Source organism: Ovis canadensis, chromosome 1 (assembly GCF_042477335.2).
Source record: "Ovis canadensis isolate MfBH-ARS-UI-01 breed Bighorn chromosome 1, ARS-UI_OviCan_v2, whole genome shotgun sequence".
Lineage (NCBI taxonomy): Eukaryota > Metazoa > Chordata > Mammalia > Artiodactyla > Bovidae > Ovis > Ovis canadensis.
In genome coordinates, this window is record NC_091245.1 from 53,583,800 (window position 1) to 53,603,863 (window position 20,064).

The 20,064-nt window shown below is 38.5% G+C and overlaps 1 protein-coding gene across 6 annotated transcripts in view; it reads left to right on the forward strand.

Annotated features, from left to right (window-relative positions):
- ST6GALNAC3 (ST6 N-acetylgalactosaminide alpha-2,6-sialyltransferase 3) overlaps positions 1-20,064 on the forward strand; it is a 639,342-nt gene that overhangs the window by 372,114 nt on the left and 247,164 nt on the right. For all 6 annotated transcript variants that reach the window (XM_069594935.1, XM_069594926.1, XM_069594964.1 and 3 more), the window contains exon 3: positions 11,193-11,602. In XM_069594935.1, the coding sequence (XP_069451036.1) occupies positions 11,193-11,602 (410 nt within the window). The remainder of the gene's footprint in view (positions 1-11,192; positions 11,603-20,064) is intronic.

A 20,064-nucleotide genomic window follows, 5' to 3' on the forward strand; every position in this document is an offset into this window, starting at 1 on the left:
TAGCCTGACAGGCTTCTCTGTCCATTGACTTTTCTAGGCAAGAATAGTAGAGTGGGTTGCCTTTTCCTACTCCAGGGGATCTTCCCAACCTAGGGATCAAACCCACCTCTCCTGCATCTTTTGCACGTGAGAAACCCATTTCATATAAAGTAATATGTATTTGTTATTCCCATGCTCCTAATTTATCCCCACCCCACCCATTCCCCCTTTGATAACCATAAGTTTGTTTTCTCTGACTGTGAGTCTGTTTCTGTTTTAAAAATAAGTTTATTTATATTGTTTTTTAGATTCTACATATAAGTGATGTCATAATACTTGTCTTTCACTGTCTAACTATTTGATTTAGTGTGATAAATCCCTAGGCCCATCCATGTTGTGGCAAATGGCAATATTTCATTCATTTTATGACCAGGTAATATTCCTCAAGAGTTTCCCTGATGGCCCAGTGGTAAAGAATCACCTGCCAAATGAAGGAGATTTGGGTTCTATCCCTGGGTCTGGAAGATCCCCTGGACAAGGAAATGCTAACCCACTCCAAAATTCTTGCTTAGGAAATCCCATGGACAGAAGAGTGTAGTGGGATACAGTCCATGGGGTCACAAAAGAGTCAGACATGGCTTAGCAACTAAACAACATTGGTAATATTCCTTAAGTTATCAACTCCTCTCTTTTCTAGGTTCTCACTCCTTTAGTGGGCCTTTGTCATGTATTTGCAATTTCTCATCTTCACCAGCCCTTTCTCTCAAACTATGAACCCACTAAAGCATCCTTCAGCTTAGAAAATAGAACAAGATTAAAAAAACCCTGTGTTGAATATTCGTCAACACATGTTCAGTTTATCGCTAGCTTTATATATCTGGCAAAAATTCTGCATGACAATTAAAAACATTTATGAGGTAACATTAGTTTCCTAGGTTCCAAAGCAAATTCTAGCCAGAACAATAGCTATATAGAAATAAAATCCAGAGGTAAACTGGCCTTCCATATTGAGGCCACCTGATGCTAAGAGCTGACTCATTTGAAAAGACTCTAATGCTGTGAAAGATTGAGGGCAGGAGGAGAAGGGGACGACAGAGGATGAGATGGTTGGATGGCATCACTGACTCAATGGACATGAGTTTGGGTAAACTGCGGGAGTTGGTGATGGACAGGGAGGCTGTGGTTCATGGGGTTGCAAAGTCAGACGCGACTGAGCGACTGAAATGAACTGAACTGAAACGAAACTGGCCTCAAAATTAGTCAAATTTTTTTCATGACCTGACAATGAAAATTACTCCCATTTTCTCAGTCTATAGATAAAAATTCTCTTTTGGTTTGAAAAGATTCATTTGTCTTCTAGTCCAGAGAATGCAAGGGGCTTCCCCAGTGGCTCAGCGGTAAATAATCCGTCTTCAGTTCAGGAGCTGGAGGAGGCATAGGTTTGATTTCTGGGTCTGGGAGGTCTCTAGGAGGAGGGCATGGCAACCCACTCCAGTATTCTTGCCTGGAGGATCCCATGGACAGAGGAGCGTGGTAGGCTACAGTCCATAGGGTCGCAAATAGTTGGACATGACAGATGTGACTTAGCACACAGGCACCAGAGAAAGCAAACTGCTTTCATTTGGCATACCTGCATGATTATACAGATCCAGTTTTCACAGGAACTTCCAAATGAAGAGAACACATCATCTATGGTGACTGAGAAACTGAGTTTTATGTTGCTGGTTTTAGAATTATCTCTTGACATTAACATTTTTATGCACCCCCCTGTTAAGTTTTATGCTTGGATATAATGCCACCATGTAGGAATCAAGGTAAATGCCATATCCCAAATCCACAGAGAGCCAGAGTCAAACCGTGGGTTGGCAAATCAGTCTTTTTATGTGCAGTTACTCATACTGTATGATTTATACACACTGCTTTTGAAAGCTGCATTAACTGAAAGAAGCAGGTTTGTGGAGGGGCAAAGAAGTACATATATGGGCTGGCTTGGTTGAACTGTGTTGAATTCTCTTTAGAACCATCTTTACAAGTCTTTGCTCACAGTTAGAGGTCTGCTGAAAGTGACTCAGTGTGGATGAAAACAGCTTGCTTAATCATTCCTGAAACATGGGAAAAATTAAAATACATTTTTTTCTTTGTCAAGCAATAAAAACAATGCCAGATTGTTAATGCCTTTTTTGTACCTTTCACTTGAAAGACCTCAAAAGAACATCAAGGAGAATAAAGGCAAAATCTATTCCCCAATGGCATCATTATACATGTTGAAGCCTCTAAAACTAAAACTCTAAAGACATTCAGGAAGAGTAGAGAAATAAATGACAGCAAACTGAAGAGTGTGTCTCTGGAGCTTTGTTCAACCTGCTTTGTTCAAATTCATTCAAATTGCATGATGAAAAGCAAAGATCTCATTTGTTTCAACATTAAAGTAGGAAATTAGTGAGTGGTGAATTTGCTAATTGTCCTGTAAAGCATTTAAGATGCCAGGAGTGCCCCATTGCTAATATTTTAAATTGCATTCTCATGATTGAAGTGAAAGCAACCTTTAGAGTGGTGTAAAACAACATTTTTAATAATTTAAGCTGGTTCGATTCAAACATGATTTTGTTCTGAAATATTTATTGAAGCTCCTGTTTTTATTTGAGATGAGCAAGTTTCATTTTAGACTTTAAGACATCAAATGGAAATTCGTTTTGAATATAAGGATAAAATAGGGAGAGAGATCAGTTCCATCCAGTGTGTGTTTCATCCCTGGCTGTGTCTGCTCGCTTCAAAGGATGTGGAATTAGCAGGTTTGGTTAAATTTTAGTTGAGTTTTTAGTGACCTTTTCTAATCCTGACTATTTCATAATTTAATGTCTTGACCTTCGTTTTCCATGGAGTCACCACAGTGATAAATGCAGAGATTTAATAACTAGAACTAGTTGACAGGTGACCTTTCGTACATGGCCATTTCTCTTTGCTGGGGAAACCACACTGTTTTGCAAGTTTTAATTCACAGATTTTAATTATCTATTCTATTGTCTATAAGCCTATTCATGGAGAAAAAAGTAAAGGTTAAATATTTCATTCTTCTTACTGATTAAAATGTAAAGCGCTTGGCAGTTGTCCCAATATATCATTCAAAAAGGATAGGGCAATTTGTCAGTTTCTTACCCAAAGAACAGAGAAGGGACATTTTCCAGAGTGGTTTGGTTGGTAAGGAGCAGGATGGAAAAAGTGGTTAGGAGAATGAGCTGTCTCATTTGCAGGATGAGGGTGACTCTGTGTGTGTGTGTGTGTGTGTGTGTGTGTGTGCGTTTGTGTGTGTGTAAATTTAAAGCAGAGAAACAGAAAGAAGTCTTTAACTATATGTGTCCTAATTTGAAGAGAAAAGTGATTGTGACTCAATAAAAGGTGAGACTTCCTGATCAGAGTGAATGACCTATTAGTTTCGGTCATTTTTTTTTTAACCAGACAAGGATCAATTGGGCATGTCATAGTTAATTGGTTTCTAGAGTCTGCCTCAATAATATTTAGTCACAGGAAAATAAAGCTAATTATTAAAATACCACAGACTCTTCAAAAGAGATTAGAATAGCCTCATCTTCCTCTCTTACCGCCATAGTATTAAGGATTCTCTTGCACTTGTATTCTTACGCATTTCTGCAAACAAGAATTCATTTCTGTACTGAATGCCCATGCTTATGATAAGTTAAAAATAAAAATCCACATGACTGTAAAATGACCTAAGGATGAACACAGTACCTAGGCACTCAGTGTCCTAGAATCTTCATATGTATGGAGAGGGGAGAGATTCAAAGAGTTAGAGGAGGGCTTGGCATCTCAGCTATCTTTGCTATCCAAGGAGTTGACAGTAGCCACTGTAAGCTTCTAAAGTGAATTTGCCTCCAAGAGACTTTGCACTGGGGAGAGGTATTCCTTTAGCCATGGAGCCCAGCTTATAAAAGCATCTGCCATGGCTTTGTGTTTTCTCAGACGTGGACTGTAATAATTTAATGCTTCAGAAAGAAACACAACTCACTCCTGTTACAAAAAAAGAGTTTGAAAAGCAAATTGAGTGAAAAATGTGGAGGACAATTTTAAAGCTAATAAAATCAGTCATTATTAGTTTATCTTAGACTGAAATTTCAGCCATATTTTACACTTAAAGATTAAGAAAAAATATCCACATAATTTCTTATGCCATCATAATGTCATTGCCAGAAAGGAGAGATTATGTCTATCCCCATACAAAACCCTAACACTCCTGAGGAGACTTTCATCAGTTAGGAAACTTTGTCCCCTTTTGGTGAAATTTTTGGCCATCAGCATATTTAAAAGCATTGATTTATAATAGTTTTAGTATAATACTGGGTGAAAGTTGAGGTGTTTGCCTACATGTTTATTAGGGGTGGTGCAAATTTATAATAAATATTTCTTTACTACAACTTCTTATTAGTGCTATGAATGCGTTTCACAAAAGATAATATGTGCTGTCTTTTTAACCTGAAAGATATCTAGTACTCACTGGACATCATGTTCATTTCAATTTCAGTTCAGTAATATGAAGTAAAAACTAACTTTAGAAGAATTTACTGAATGGAATAATGTAATGAAGTACTAGCAGGATGACTGGCCCATATTAGGTATTTAATCATGTTAATGTCAATAAATATAATAGTATTCATATGTCTCCATCACACTGCTTTTTACCTCTCTCATCCTCTGCCTGCATGTCAGATAGGAATCAAATTCTTTTTCAAAAAGGAGGCAAATGTCAAGATTTGTTTTAGCAGAGAAAGGAGTTTTTCAAGGCAGTACATTAGACCTTTAAAACATTGGGTTGGCTAAAAGGTTCATTCAGGTTTTCATAAGATGTTATGGAAAAACCCAAACCAACTTTTCAGCCAACCAATATTATATGAATTGACCCTGCTGCTGCTGCTGTTGCTGCTGCTAAGTCGCTTCAGTTGTGTCTGACTCTGTGCGACCCCATAGACAGCAGCCCACCAGGCTCCCCCATCCCTGGGATTCTCCAGACAAGAACACTGGAGTGGATTGCCATTTCCTTCTCCAATGCATGAAAGTGAAAAGTGAAAATGAAGTCGCTCAGTCGTGTCCAACTCTGGTCATAAAACATCCCCACCTACCACAGAGCTGTATGCTGAGGTTAAAATTCACAGTAATTAAAATCCTAAAATTATTTTACCCTTAACATAGCCTTGCACGGAGCAAGTGCATGGTAAAAATTACTTGGTTGTGTCGACTAAAAAAAAAATGTACAGCTTGAGAGTTGTGAATTGTTTTATTTGGGGCAAAATGAGGACTATAGCCCGGGAGGCAGCACCTCACATAGCTCTGAGAGACTGCTCCAAAGCGGCAATGGGGGAAAGTCAATGTATAAGGTTTTGGTGAAGGGAGAGTTCAGTGCCATGAAGCACTCATTTTATAAAAAGTTTTTGTTTGTCATGAGGATCTGATGTCACCGTGAAGGAATTTAGTGCTTCTCTAGATATGAGGAGATGCAAGGATTGAGATCATAAAATCTTTTCCTAAAAACATCCAACTCTCTAAGGACCTGTCCCACCAGATTCCCTGGGGTAAAGAGGGCCTCACTGGACCCTGAACTCCCTCAGGGGGTGTTGAAGGTCAACAGCTATAGCAGCATGGGATTCAGTCTCCGTAGAGGCAGGGCAAATGGCTGTGTTGTTCAGTCGTTGGCGACGCTCTTGGTAAGTGCCAATTTGTAGTTGACAGTTGTTTACTAGATATCATTGAATTAACTTTCCCCAAGTTGAGTATTTATTACCAGATATATAGTATAGCAGTAGTATATCTTGTAAAGGGAGAAGATACCCAAATCAAATAAGGCAAACCTTGGAAATATTGCACATTCAGTTCCAGACCACTGCAATAAAGTGAATATTACAATAAAGTCACATGAATTTTCTGGTTTCCCAGGGTATATAAAAGTTATGCTTACACTATACTGTAGTCTGTTAGGCGTGCAATAGCCTATGTCTTTAAAAAGTACATCATTCATTTGACAAAACAGGGTTGCTACAAACTTTCATTGAGTCAGACAAGCTGTGGTCTGTGTGATCCGATTGGCTAGTTGTCTGTGATTGTGGTTTCAGTCTGTCTGCCCTCTGAGGCCCTCTCTCAGCACCTACTGTCTTACTTGGGTTTCTCTTACCTTGGACGTGGGGTATCTCTTCACGGCTGCTCCAGCAAACTGCAGCCACTGCTTCTTACCTTGGACGTGGGGTAACTCCTCTTGGCCACTGCCCCTGACCTTGGACATGGGGTAGCTCCCCTTGGCTGCTCCTGAGCCATGGCCCAGCCATATACAGATGACACCACCCTTATGGCAGAAAGTGAAGAAGAACTAAAGAGCCTCTTGATGAAAGTAAAAGAGGAGAGTGAAAAAGTTGGCTTAAAGCTCAACATTCAGAAAACTAAGATCATGGCATCCGGTCCCATCACTTCTTGGGAAATAGATGGGGAAACAGTGGCTGACTTTATTGTTTTGGGCTTCAAAATCACTGCAGATGGTGATTGCAGCCATGAAATTAAAAGACGCTGGCTTACTCTTTGGAAGGAAAGTTATGACCAACCTAGATAGCATATTCAAAAGCAGAGACATTACTTTGTCAACAAAGGTCTGTCTAGTCAAGGCTATGGTTTTTCCAGTAGTCATGTATGGATATGAGAGTTAGACTATAAAGAAAGCTGAGTGCCAAAGAATTGATACTTTTGAACTGTGGTGTTGGAGAAGACTCTTGAGAGTCCCTTGGACTGCAAGGAGATCCAACCAGTCCATCCTAAAGGAGATCAGTCCTGGGTGTTCATTGGAAGGAATGATGCTAAAGCTGAAACTCCAGTACTTTGGCCACCTCATGTGCAGAGTTGACTCATTGGAAAAGACTCTGATGCTGGGAGGGATTGAGGGCAGGAGGAGAAGGGGACGATAGAGGATGAGATGGCTGGATGGCATCACCGACTCAATGGACATGAGTTTCAGTAACCTCCGGGAGTTGGTGATGGACAGGGAGGCCTGGTGAGCTGAGGTTCATTGGGTTGCAAAGAGTTGGACATAACTGAGTGACCAAACTGAACTGAACAAACCTTCAATTTGTTTTTTAAAAAAAAGAAAGAAAAAATAAAACACAGTATCTATGATGCTCAATAAAATGAAATGCAGTAAAGTAAGTTATGCCTATATAATGATATTACCCACCCCCCCAAAAAAATTCAGTATCTTAGACTTCAGATGAAAGGAAGCATTTGACATTTGTGAGATTTCTCTTAGGAACACAGCTGCCCAGATGGTTGGCTGAATATTTGTGGTAATCTCAGTTTATAGACACAGCCAAAGCTCAAGCATTTGGCTTGATGATGTTTTGAGTGTATGAGAGGGAAAGACAAAGAGGTCAAATTTGTTTTTAATGAAAAGAAACAAAAAATAGAGACAAGTCAACTGAAAAAGAGAGTTCAAAATTATGATAGGGCTTGATAAAGTGGAGCCAGATAAATCTTTCCAAAGGTCTCGGAAAATCCAGGGCCTGTATTTAGAAAGAAACTGCTTACTGAGGCAGAACTGAGCGAGTGGACACACATGGAATAAATTTTCAAGCAAAAGCCCCAAATCAAACAACATAAATGAGCTCAAGAAACAGCAGGACATTTTAACAAAGAACGTTGAGATCACAAGATGCAGTGATAAAGCTAATAAAAGGAACTGAGATAACCAGATAAGAGCAGCCCTTGGGTCAAACATCCGTTCGTGCCCAGGTGTGTCTTTCTTTTTATCATGGCTTACTGTAGTTTGAAAGTGCCTTAAAATATATAGATGAGTCCCTTGTGCTTTAACAAGCTCTTCGTGTTACCTGAAGCTTCTGATTATGATTAGGAATGTTTCATTCATCTAGCCCTGCACTCCTATCATACTGCAAAGATGGTTCCTGCAACCATGTGGTAAATAGAATAGTCACACCTGCAGCCATGACTCCTGGTACCCCATTCAGGAAGCCAGACAGCTAGGCAGTTCTGAGACCAAGCAGTATAACATGAGGAAGTCTCATACAACCCTGGCCTTGGTGGCAATATGGCCAAGTGAATAGTATAAAAGAAAGGGGCAATTTAAAGATCACCACCTACCCCCAAAGGTATTATATTCATAGCACCCTGCCCAATTATGTATTTGTCATATAAACAAGAGGGCATTGTTCCCCATATTTGCCCTCAAGTTATCAGTCAGCTGCTGACCTCATAGTTGCACAGCTGATATGTTGTCATGAAACAGACTGTGATGTCTTAAGTGATCACTCTCAGAGGTTACAATTGTCAGGTGAAACCAGTATGCTGATTCTTATTAGTTAAATGAAGCCTTGTTGTAGCAGAATCAGCTAATTCACTTTAATGACTTGGAAATCCAGTGCAAATTGCTGCATTTTGGTTATTAGAATACCTCCAAGGCTTTTTCTTTATATCTTTCTTTTTGATTTTTTTTTTAATGTGTGGGGGTGGTACCCTAAAATGTTTTTAGTATACAGGGAAGCAACTTCTTGGAACACTAAATGGAACCTAACCTCCTGGCACCATATGCATTTTGGTGATAAATTGGAATGTGTCATGTGATACACAAATAAGGCATTGATTTATGTGACTGAGTTTGAAGGACTCAGCTAAGTCTAATGGATGTCAGGAAGAGCATTGTATTCTTCCTTACAATCTTCCCAAAGATTGTAGGGAAGGGGCTTAAATGCACGGGGAAGGGGCTTAAATGCATGAGGAAGAGGCTTAAATCAATGCCTATTCTACGAGGCATCCTCTTGTGCCTCCATTTGCCCTTTGGTGAAGTCTTCACTATGGCACCAACCTAGAAAATCCCATTGCCAAGTGCCCTAATACAGTCATCCACCTTGAGAGGAGCTATTCTGACCTGGTGCCTGGACCACCTGCTGCCCACCTAGGTTTAGAAATCTTACTGGAGCAGGAGTGAGGGACAGTCAGTCCATCTAATAGCAGACTTTTAAGGTACTTCAAAATGGACCTTTGTGGGCTGTATAAGTAAGGTTTTTAAAAATTCTTAATTTTGACATCTCAGATAAATAGATTCACTTGCCTAGATTGAACCTGTGGGTATGTTGATGTGTTTCTTCTGAATTGCTTTTCTCTTTTTAACTAAATCAGCAATTCTAGATGAATTGAAAAAGTCTACTTCTTTCCTAATATTATGTTTAGAGTCCTAATAAATTCTTTTCATTAAATTGCTTTCATTTCCTAACTTGACCATTGTGTATTTGAAATACTATAGTATTCCAGAGATTTCTGAGGAGTGGGGTTAAGTGAAGACAGACATTGAGCCTACTCTTAAGGAGTTTGCTTTCTAGTGGACAGACATAATTAAATAATAAATTGTAACAGAACTAATACACAGTGTGGAAGAGGCCACTGACCAATAGGCACCAAGAAATCTGGGATCACACATCAGATATAAATGTAGAATCTCACAGAAAGAAAAGAAGAAAGGCATGTATCAGCAAAGTGCATTGTCCCCTTGTCACTCACTGTTTAAAAGTTCGCTTTTCTTTACTTGTGGGGGAATTGTAACAGGAATTTACAGTCATTCCTCCATACCCGAGGGGGGTCGATTCCAGGACCCCAGTGGATGCCAGAACCGGCAGATGCTCAATTCCCATGCCATGGGCTTTCCATATGCTCCAATTCTGCATCCACAGATCCAAGCAACCCGGATGGTGTGGTATTTTCTATCCGCAGAGCGTCGACAGTATTTGGTTTGCTTGCGAGTATGCTAAGTTATTTCAGTCGCGTCCAACTCTTGGCAACCCCATGGAGTGTATAGCCGGCCAGGCTCCTCTGAGAATCCATGGGATTCTCCAGGCAAGAATGGAGTGGGGTGCCTTCTCCTCCTCCAGGGGATTTTCCCAACCCAGGGATCGAATCCGTGTCTCTTCTGTCTCCTGCACTGGCTGGGTGGTTCTTCACCACTAGCGCCACCTGGGGAGGGAAAAAACAAGCAGAGAATAAGAGAGAGAGCGGTGGGTTTAGAGTTGGATCTAGAGTTGAATCTACCAATGCAACTGTATCACCTGCCAGCCCTGAAAGTTGATGCTTAGTCTCTCTGAGTCTCTGTTACCTCATTGGTTAAAGTAAGTGGAATCTAGAAAAATGATATAAATGAACCTATTTGCCGGGCAGAAATAGAGATGAGAATGGACGTGTGGACACTGGGCGGAGTCAGGGGGAGGGGAGAGTGAGACAAATTGGGAGATTAGGATTGCCGTATAGACGCTACCATCTGTAAAGTAGATAGCTAGTGGGAACCTCCGGTATAGCTCAGGAAACCCAGCTCAGTGTTCTGTGATGGCCTAGATGGGTGAGACAGTGGGGAGAATAGGGGGAGGGAGGTCCAGTAGGAAGGGGATATAAGTATAGGTATAGCTGATTCACTTCATTGTACAGCAGAAATTATCGCAGCATTGTGAAGCAATTAAACTCCAATAAAGAAAGAAAAGGATGGTGGAGACTGTCTGTGTACGTGCCTTCTCTGAGTTCTTAAAAAGAAGCCTTTCCTATCCAACTAGAATAAACAAGAGCACAGCGGTTGTTTAACCATGGTGATGCAAGGGAATTTTTTAAGAATCTCTATTATATTTTTGCTAGCCTGAAATTTATCTTCAGTAGTTCTGGGTTTTGAAAATTCAGAATCTCATCATTTGCTGAATTTTTTATATTTTTATCAACCACTACATAATCATTCATACATATATGTAAACTTCAGAATTGATGCCTATATATACTTCTTTTGCATTTCTTTTTTTAGCCATCATCCTTATTAAAGAGAGCAAATCTTTCTGTATTTCCTTATTTCATTTGAAATAACAGTTTTGAATGAAGACATCATATAAAGTGGGAAACAAATGACTGCTTTTTCACTGAATTTCAAAGCAACACAAGAAAGAGAAATGAAAATTATTTCTTAGCAATCCATATTCACTTTTTAAATGGAGGCATGCCCCAAGCTTGATATCCTGTGGAGCTAGTGTTGGATTAGTATAAATATATTTCAGTGATATTCCCACACTCCACAATTATGCACAATATCTGGAATTTCTGTTTTCCCAGAAAAACTTGTTGGGATATGAGGAACTTTCTAATTTACACATTTCTCCTCCACTTGCCCTGTTTCTCTTTCTGTTTTTCAGCCTTTGCAACTGGACTGTAATCTTTGTGCCATCGTGTCAAACTCAGGTCAGATGGTCGGCCAGAAGGTGGGGAATGAGATAGATCAGTCATCCTGCATTTGGAGAATGAACAATGCACCCACCAAGGGCTATGAAGAGGATGTTGGCCGCATGACAATGATTCGCGTCGTATCCCATACCAGCGTTCCTCTTTTGCTGAAAAACCCTGATTATTTTTTCAAGGAAGCAAACGCTACTATTTATGTTATTTGGGGCCCTTTCCGCAATATGAGGAAAGATGGCAATGGCATTGTGTACAACATGTTGAAAAAGACTGTTGACATCTATCCCAATGCCCAAATTTATGTGACCACAGAGAAGCGCATGAGTTACTGTGATGGAGTGTTTAAGAAGGAAACTGGGAAAGACAGGTGAGTCCCCTGAGAAGTGGCCTTTTTGTCTTTCATGCTGTCTTTGCAGAATTCTTTTGCCAGCTATTAAATGAACAGTTATTTTTCAAACTGGTTGTTATATGTTTTTGACTATTATGATTACTTGATGAGCCAGCAGTGAGGCCCCATTTAGTCCACCTACGCCAACTTCTCTCTCTTCATTTTGATTGGATTGAACGCCCCCCCTCCACTGCAAAAACAAACAAACAAACAAACACTGACTGCTTCCCCAAGATATCTTTAGGTTTGTTCTTGTTTAGTTCAATTTGCTATTGATTAAATTGGATATAAGCTGAAAGAAGTCTACACGTTTTTGTCTCAAAATAGAAATGTTAACTTTAGGAACTAAACTCCTTTGAAAGTTGTGGCAAAAATTTACTGAGACTGCAAAACAGAACAGGCTATTGATTCTGTAATAAGGTTGCAGAGTTTCTTGCCTGTAAATAGGCCCTACGTTTGTGAACTTGTGATCACCATAACTTAGCATTTAACATGTTAAGCAGAATATTATGTTGAAATTAAGCATTACTTAAAATCATTAACAGTGGGTTCTTGATGAGAAATGAGATATATATATATATAGATATATACCATTCACTTAATTAGCTAAAAACCAATTTGCATATTTTTATTACATATGGTTTTCTGCAGCATTCCGTAAACTACCTTTCCCGAGGTCTGCTTGTCTTACTTTTCTCCTGCTCCTTACTTTTCCTGCTTTCTCCCTGCTCCCTCTTCCTTCTCCTCTTCTTCATATAACTTACTTTTTTCTTCTTCTTTAGAAAGGTAACCAGCATATGACAGAGAAGCAGAGTTGTAAATCAGTCTATCTTTTATTTTAGTTCATATGTCTAGTACTGATAAAGAACTGCTGAAGGAAAAATTTTGAAACTGATTGCTAAAATTTTGAATTACCACTGAATATTGCTTACTTGTGCAATCAGTTCAGTTCAGTTCAGTTGCTCAGTCGTGTCTGATTCTTTGCGACCCCATGAATTGCAGCATGCCAGGCCTCCTTGTCCATCACCAACTCCCGGAGTTCACTCAAACTCATGTCCATCGAGTCGGTGATGCCATCCAGCCATCTCATCCTCTGTCGTCCCCTTCTCCTCCTGTCCTCAATCCCTCCCAGCATCAGAGTCTTTTCCAATGAGTCAACTCTTTGCATGAGGTGACCAAACTATTGGAGACTCAGCTTTAGCATCAGTCCTTCCAAAGAACACCCAGGACTGATCTCCTTTAGAATGGACTGGTTGCAATATCATGGATAAATTGAGCATTGACTATAATTCCAATATTAACATTCTGATTTCCTCAAGCTGTATATCTTTTATCATTTATTATTATCAAATTTAAACCTTTAACTGTATTATGTGTTTGAGAAAGGGAGTTTCTAACATCTCTGGATAGAGTTTTAATGCTGGTAATTATTTTAAAAATCTTATGTGGACCAACTCTCTTATTGATAATGTGGGTCAAATTTAGTGTTTTCTGCTTCCGAGCACCAAAAATACATAGCTCCTAATGAAACGCAAGATAAATAGCCGTTGATAGTAGCCCCTTCCACTTTAGAGTTAGTGAGAAGAGTCCCAGTGTTTAAATTTGAATCAGTGTAGTGTAAGTGGTCCAAAGGGATAGGCAGTAGGGATAAAAGAAGGAATTATGTGCTTCAAAGAAATATGGTCACCTGTATCATCATTCTGTATAAATATGATCCTTCTCAAGTGGCTTTAGAAATTTCTGATTTTTCTCTAGCCCAGAGCAATGCAGTTAATTAAGTATAGTTGGTTTTTCATTAGTAATAGTTTGCCCTTGGGCTATCACCTAGTCGAAACTATAGGCCCTTGAATAATTTAGGGATATCAGAGAAGAACTCAGCATGCTGTTTGTTCCCGTGTGTTTTGCTTGTATCATGTTGGTTTTGCTGTGAGCTTTCAGAGACAGCACTGTCACAGATCTGTGGACTGGGCAACAAGTGCTGGGAAAGAGTAGCTTTGGGAGGTTCATTTTCCTATTGTCTCTAAGGAGGAAAGCTGTTTATATAGTAGGAAAAAACTCAGTTGTTAAAATTAATTTTGCAGGTATAATTCATTTCATAGAGTTACCAAAATAGAAGTATAAAAATCAAGCCAAAATGATTTTATGATAATTTGTAGCTGTTTTCTCCCCCAAATCTAATCCTGTGTTTCACTGAATACTGCAACCAGACCAAAGAAGACAACCAAGTAATAGAAATGAGCAGAATGGATAGTTTGGTAAAATCCATTTGAATGACAAAAGGCTGACCAAAATGATCTCAAGTGCTGCTATCTCCACTGTGATTTTAATCTGTGTCCTAAATATAGCTGTGTTGATTTGATTGTTAAAGATTTCCCATGGTGACCTGATGTACATTGCCACATTTCAAACAGAGACATTTTTAAACTTTTTATGAAGGGAAATGTCACACTTATAGAGAGACTAATCCTGTAATGAACTCCTGTGTACCCACAGTTCAGATTGAATATTATTAAGTCATAGACAGTCTTGTTCCATCTATACCTCTATTTGCTTTCTCTTTTCCCAGGGTTTGTTTTGAAGCAAATGGCAGGCATCATATTATTTTCATTCATAAATATTTCAGCATTTATCTCTAAAAGATAGACTCTTAAAAATAAACACTATGCCATTGCCCCACATAAAAATCAGTATACTCTCTTAATAACAATATATATTTAGTCTGCTTTCAAATTTCTCCAGTGATCTCATTAATATTTTTAACAGTTAATTGACTCAGGATTAGTGTTAAGGTCTATACATGTTCAAATAAGGATTAGCATTAGTCTATACATTATAAATAATTGATATGTCTCCTATATTTCTCCTAATCTATGGCTTCTTTCGGAGAAGGCAATGGCACCCCACTCCAGTACTCTTGCCTGGAAAATCCCATGGATGGAGGAGCCTGGTAGGCTGCAGTCCATGGGGTCGCTAAGAGTCAAACACGACTGAGCGACTTCCCTTTCACTTTTCACCTTCAGGCACTGGAGAAGGAAATGGCAACCCACTTTCGTGTTCTTGCCTGGAGAATCCCAGGGACGGGGGAGCCTGGTGGGCTTTCGTCTATGGGGTCACACAGAGTTGGACACGACTGAAGTGACTTAGCAGCAGCAGCAGCATGGCTTCTTTTCTCTCACTCTCTCCCTTTATTATTGAAAAAAATCTAGTCATTTGTCCACAATCTATATTTTGCTGACTGCACCCCTATATTACTTCTGCTTTGATACCTTTGTACAGTAAGTCCCCTACATATGAATGAGTTCCATTCCAAGAGTGAATTTGTAAGTCTAATTTTTGTTCGTTTAAGTCCAACAAAGTTAACCTAGGTAGCCAACTAACACCATTGGTTATATAGTATTGTACTGTAATAGTTTTATAATACTTTTCACAGAAATAATACATAAAAAACAAACACAAGAAATAAAGAAAATGGTTTTAATCTTAGAGTACCTTGAAAAGTACAGTATTGCAGTACAACAGTTGGCACTTCTTAGCAGTGCCAGCCACATCACCGTTGCTTTCACCCTTGCTTCTGGACATCCGGGGCTTGAAATAAAGATACTGTACTACAGTACTCTACACAGTACTGTACAACCACTTTTAGAGGATACACACACATATGACAGCGTATGCCAGACATGTGAATAACTTACTTAATTGGACATTCAAACACATGTTCACATCTTTGAAAGTTTGCAACTTGAAGGTTTCTATGTAGGGGACTTACTGATATTGAGGATTTATTGGATCTGGGTCTAATTTAAATTTTTTTTTATATCAAGATTACTAGGTAATACTTCTTTCAGAATGAAGACTGTTTTCTCTCTTTTTATGTTAGCAGTCATTTATGATCATTGTTCAGATCCAATAATTCATTAGAATTATGGTGCAAAATGGTGATATTTCATATCTTTTTCAGTTATTAGGTGATATGCATTATAAACTTGCTGTCATTAACCATTTGGTTACTGTGAGATAGAAGAGAGTACAAGTTCTTTCTCTTCGTTTATTAGTTTTAAGGCATTGACACCGTCATCCTCCAGAAAAGGACCAGTAAATTTATTGTTTTCAGTTACTTACCGACTTAGGTACTTAAACCTATTTGAAATACTTTAATTCATTAAAATTATGTTCTTATGCTTAAATCGTCCTATTTTGAGCTATAGGAACCTCTTTAAATTGGTTTTTGCATACTTTGGGCATGTCTTTAGTAGTCTTATAAAGCAAAGTCTTGTAAATAATTTTTTATTTCCTAATATTATATGATGTTTAAGGCTTTTCTTGTACATATCCTGATGCATGCCATATCCAAATATTTTTCCCAAATAACTTGGGTCCTTTTATTGATAGTATTGAAGAGAACATAGTCTTGGCTCTACAGGTACTCATAACTACTGGATTGGTCTTTGTTTCTTGGTCTTTCCATTAGACTGAACTAGTATATAAACAACATATGCTATATATACTGTTTACAGATAAAATGATTATGAGTTTAAATCGAAACTTCCAATTCAAATTCAGGACTATCAGGTTTTTATTTTATCTCATCGATCTTACATTTGTCTTCTTTCTGCCTTGCTGGCAATCACAGGTTCTAGAAACACCAATGTAAATACTCACCTGCTTTATCCCACAGTATACACACAACACTTAGAATTAAGAGTAACACTGCAACCAGAAATATGATTACTGTAAACATTTTAAGATTATTCTGCATCAAAGAAGATGTTTTAATGCAAGCATTTGTGTGAGTCTATGCTCACAAAGAGTGTATTGCTTATATCCTAACAAAAGTTTTAAAATTTTTCTCCGAAGTAAATAGAATTAAGTGAATACATCATTGCAGGTATGAAGGGGTGAGGAAAAAGGAATGTCCATATAATTTGACTTTTGTGTAAACTATTTGGTTGATTTGCCTGCCCTTTCTGGAGGTAAGTGTTAATTTTCATCATCAGGTTTTTAGTGGTGACATTATGTCACCGTTATAGTGTATAATTTATAGAATTTAAAAAAAATGTGTCCCTAGTCATTAACATGATTCATGATAAGAAAATGATTAAATGGAGTTCTTCAAAGACCTATTTGCCTCTCAACTTGTTTCTTCAAATTATCAAAATCCTTTAAAATAATATATAAGTCCCCTCCTCCATTTACAGTGGGCATCTTTTCATTTTTCTAGCTGTTTTAATTTTTATCTCAAGGAATTCGTTATTGAGAAAACATGAAGTAATGAAAGAAATACGTATCCTGTTAAATTTCTTAGAATGAATTTAGACCAACTCATACACATGTTGGAATACTTTTTCAAACCGAATGAAATTTAATTTGCTTTCTTATCAGTTACTGAATAAAATTATTTGGCTTGTCAATTAGAAAGGGTGACCTTGTGGGAAGGACTGAGAGAACAAAAAGAGAGGCTGCTTGCTCTTTCTCTGTTCATCTTCTGGGGCTCAGGTTTCTTTGGAATTCTAGGCCCTTTGGGTGATGGTCATCGTTATATCTTCACTTACCAAATATTTTTTTTCTGTAAAACAAACACCTTCAACAAACCAGGAAACTGGAATTAGAGGTCTTGTAATGAAAATAATCTGAACCAAAATGGATCTCTTTTCCCCCTTTGTATGATGGGTGTGCATACATAATAATAGCTTGCTGACATTTACACATTTGCATTAATACATCTTGAGACTGAAATACCCTAGAGGTGCTGTGGGGCTAACACTGGCTCCTGGTGCTACTTTCAGCATTTGAAGAATGGGATTATGCGCCTGGCCATGTACATTTGCAAAATGAATGTTAACTCTCCTGGAGAAGTGGCAGAGCCTGTGTGAGACGTTCTGCTTACCTATGGACAGATAGGCAGTTGCAGCTTGCCTCCCACTTTAGAAATACATTAGCAAATGCGGACACATTATTGAATTAAATAATAATTGAGAAAGCTATAGTTTTTATTAAAACTGCAAAGCTAATTCAGGCCTGATAAAGGGGCCTGAGCTGCCCTAAATAGGTCTTCATTAAGTGGACACCAATGTGGCTCTGCCTTCAGGAATGGATGAAATAAATGAAAGCTAGCAGCAAATAGATCAGTGTTTCGAGATGTTACTGCTTTAGCTTCAAAGGATGCGAAGGGAAGGAGTTACTTTTAAAGCATTTAGAAAACAGGATATACAAAAGTCACTTTCAGAAGACACTGTCAAAGTGAGAAACGGATTGGTAAGTATCAGCCATGCATGGCTAGGCTTTGTCTGTGTGCTCCATCCATTCCCATTCAATCTTGCAGAGAGAAAAAGAAATCAGCAATGTGTTGTTTCTCACCGTCTGATATTGGAGATGGATTTGTCATCCGGTGTGGGTTTTAAGTGCAGCTTCGCTGTTTTAGCTGTCGACTAAATAGATGTACAACTTAAAAGTGGTGAGTTAAGTTTTATTTGGGGCAAAATGAGGACTGCAGCCAGGGAGACAGCACCTCAGATAGCTCTGAGAGACTGCTCCAAAGAGGCAGTTGGGGAAGGTCAATATATAAGGTTTTGGTGAAGGAGGAGTTCAATGCAGTCAAGTCTTTACTTACAAAAGGTTTTCTACTAGCCACGAGAAGCTAATGTCAGTAAGAAGGATTTTTCTGGGTATGAAAAATCTAGTGCTTTTCTAGATATGAAGAGATGCAAGGATTGGGATCATGAAATCAGTTTCTGAAAATATTTAACTACCTAAAGACCTGTTCCAACAGAATCCCTGGAGCAGAGCGCTTCACTTCACCCTAAATTCCCTAAAGGGGTGTTGAAGGTCAGCAGCTGTAGCAGCACAGGGTTCAACCTCCACAGAGGCAGATGGGAAATGCCCTTGTTGTGGTTGTTCACTCACTAGCAAATGCTCTTGTCAAGAGCCAATTTATAGTTGGCATAGCTTTGACCATTTTGAAAGTCTTTTGTGCCACTGTGTGATCGATTTTAGGGATTAAATTGGCTCACATCCCTTAGGTTTGCAAACCTTAGTAGTTCCTAGAGTGGAAAGAGGTTTCAAGCCTCTCTTTTGAGAATTTGGGAACTCCCTGAATGTCCCCCTTTGTTGGGACACAAAACAGGCAAACTGTCTCAACAAATGCAGTACAGCAAGGTGGGGGTGTTGGCAGAAACAAAACTCAGAAGCTGTGTTGGCCAGAGAGCCAGCCGCAAGGCACAGACCCATGCTTAGTTGCCCAAAAAGGTACTGTTACTCTATCTGGACTCCAAAAACAAAGATGCCTAATTATTTCTAACTCAGGATAAATGGGTACTAACCTAGGAAAACCTGGCCCAAAAGAAAATAGGCAAAGTAGAAAAATTCTTGGATTGAGAGACAGAATATTAAAAACACTATTTTTCCTTTAAAGACGATCTTTGCAAATATAACATCTCAGCACTTTTTTCAGGAGCAACGTTGACACATCTCTCTTAACATGAATTAATGTTCTCACCCCAGCTGATGTATTTGGCAGAAACAGTGAGTTCACACAGCAGTCATGGCAGACCCATAGGACTCCTGAGTCAAAAAGCATAATAAGGCATCCAGGGCTGTGTTTTCATGCTAACAGGCATTAGGAAACAGGAGACTTCCTTTTTCCCATTATTCATGATGGCATCTAGTGACCTACATTAAGCCTCCTCTATAATACACATGGACTGGAAATTAAAATTTCAATAAAAAGAGGGAAGAATCTATTGTATTAATGGGAAGATGGAAGGGATGTTTGTAATTTATCAAGATATCAGTACTGAACTGTTGCATGTTTAAAAATATACACATTTGGGCAAGGGTGCACGCAGGTACATGCTAGGTAAAACTATATTTGACATGACAGCTTAGTCTAGGATTAAAACAAGAGAAACATCTTTAATTCAGTGACCGTATTTTTAAAAGGAAGTGTATCAGACTACTGGTAGTTGTAGAAATCAAAACTTGCAACCAGTCTACTTTGGAGACTGATCTTCTTCTGGGCCTTAGGATATGACTTGACTGAATAGCTCCATACATAGTGAGACTATGCTGTATAGAAAGACATCCCAATAGACAATTATGCTGAACACTCCCTCAATATAAAGGCTTTTGAACACTACAAAGGGTCTGAAACTCAAAGACAAATAGGCCTTCAATCAGAAGATTCATTAAAGTATATCTACACTTTTACCTTTATAAAGGCATTAAGGTTTTTGTTTTTCATTTTCTTTTCCTGTTTATTTATTAATTTAAAGCCATCAGACTTTTATTTAAGTCATAAGGTTTATCTCTTCAGTTGTTTTACTTCCTACTATAATTTGGATTTCTCCTCTCCTTTAAAAAAAAATCATCTCTCTTCAAGTTTAGATAAAACCAAAAAAATTAAGAAAGATTATATATTTGTCCATAAGACATATGAACCAGGGGCA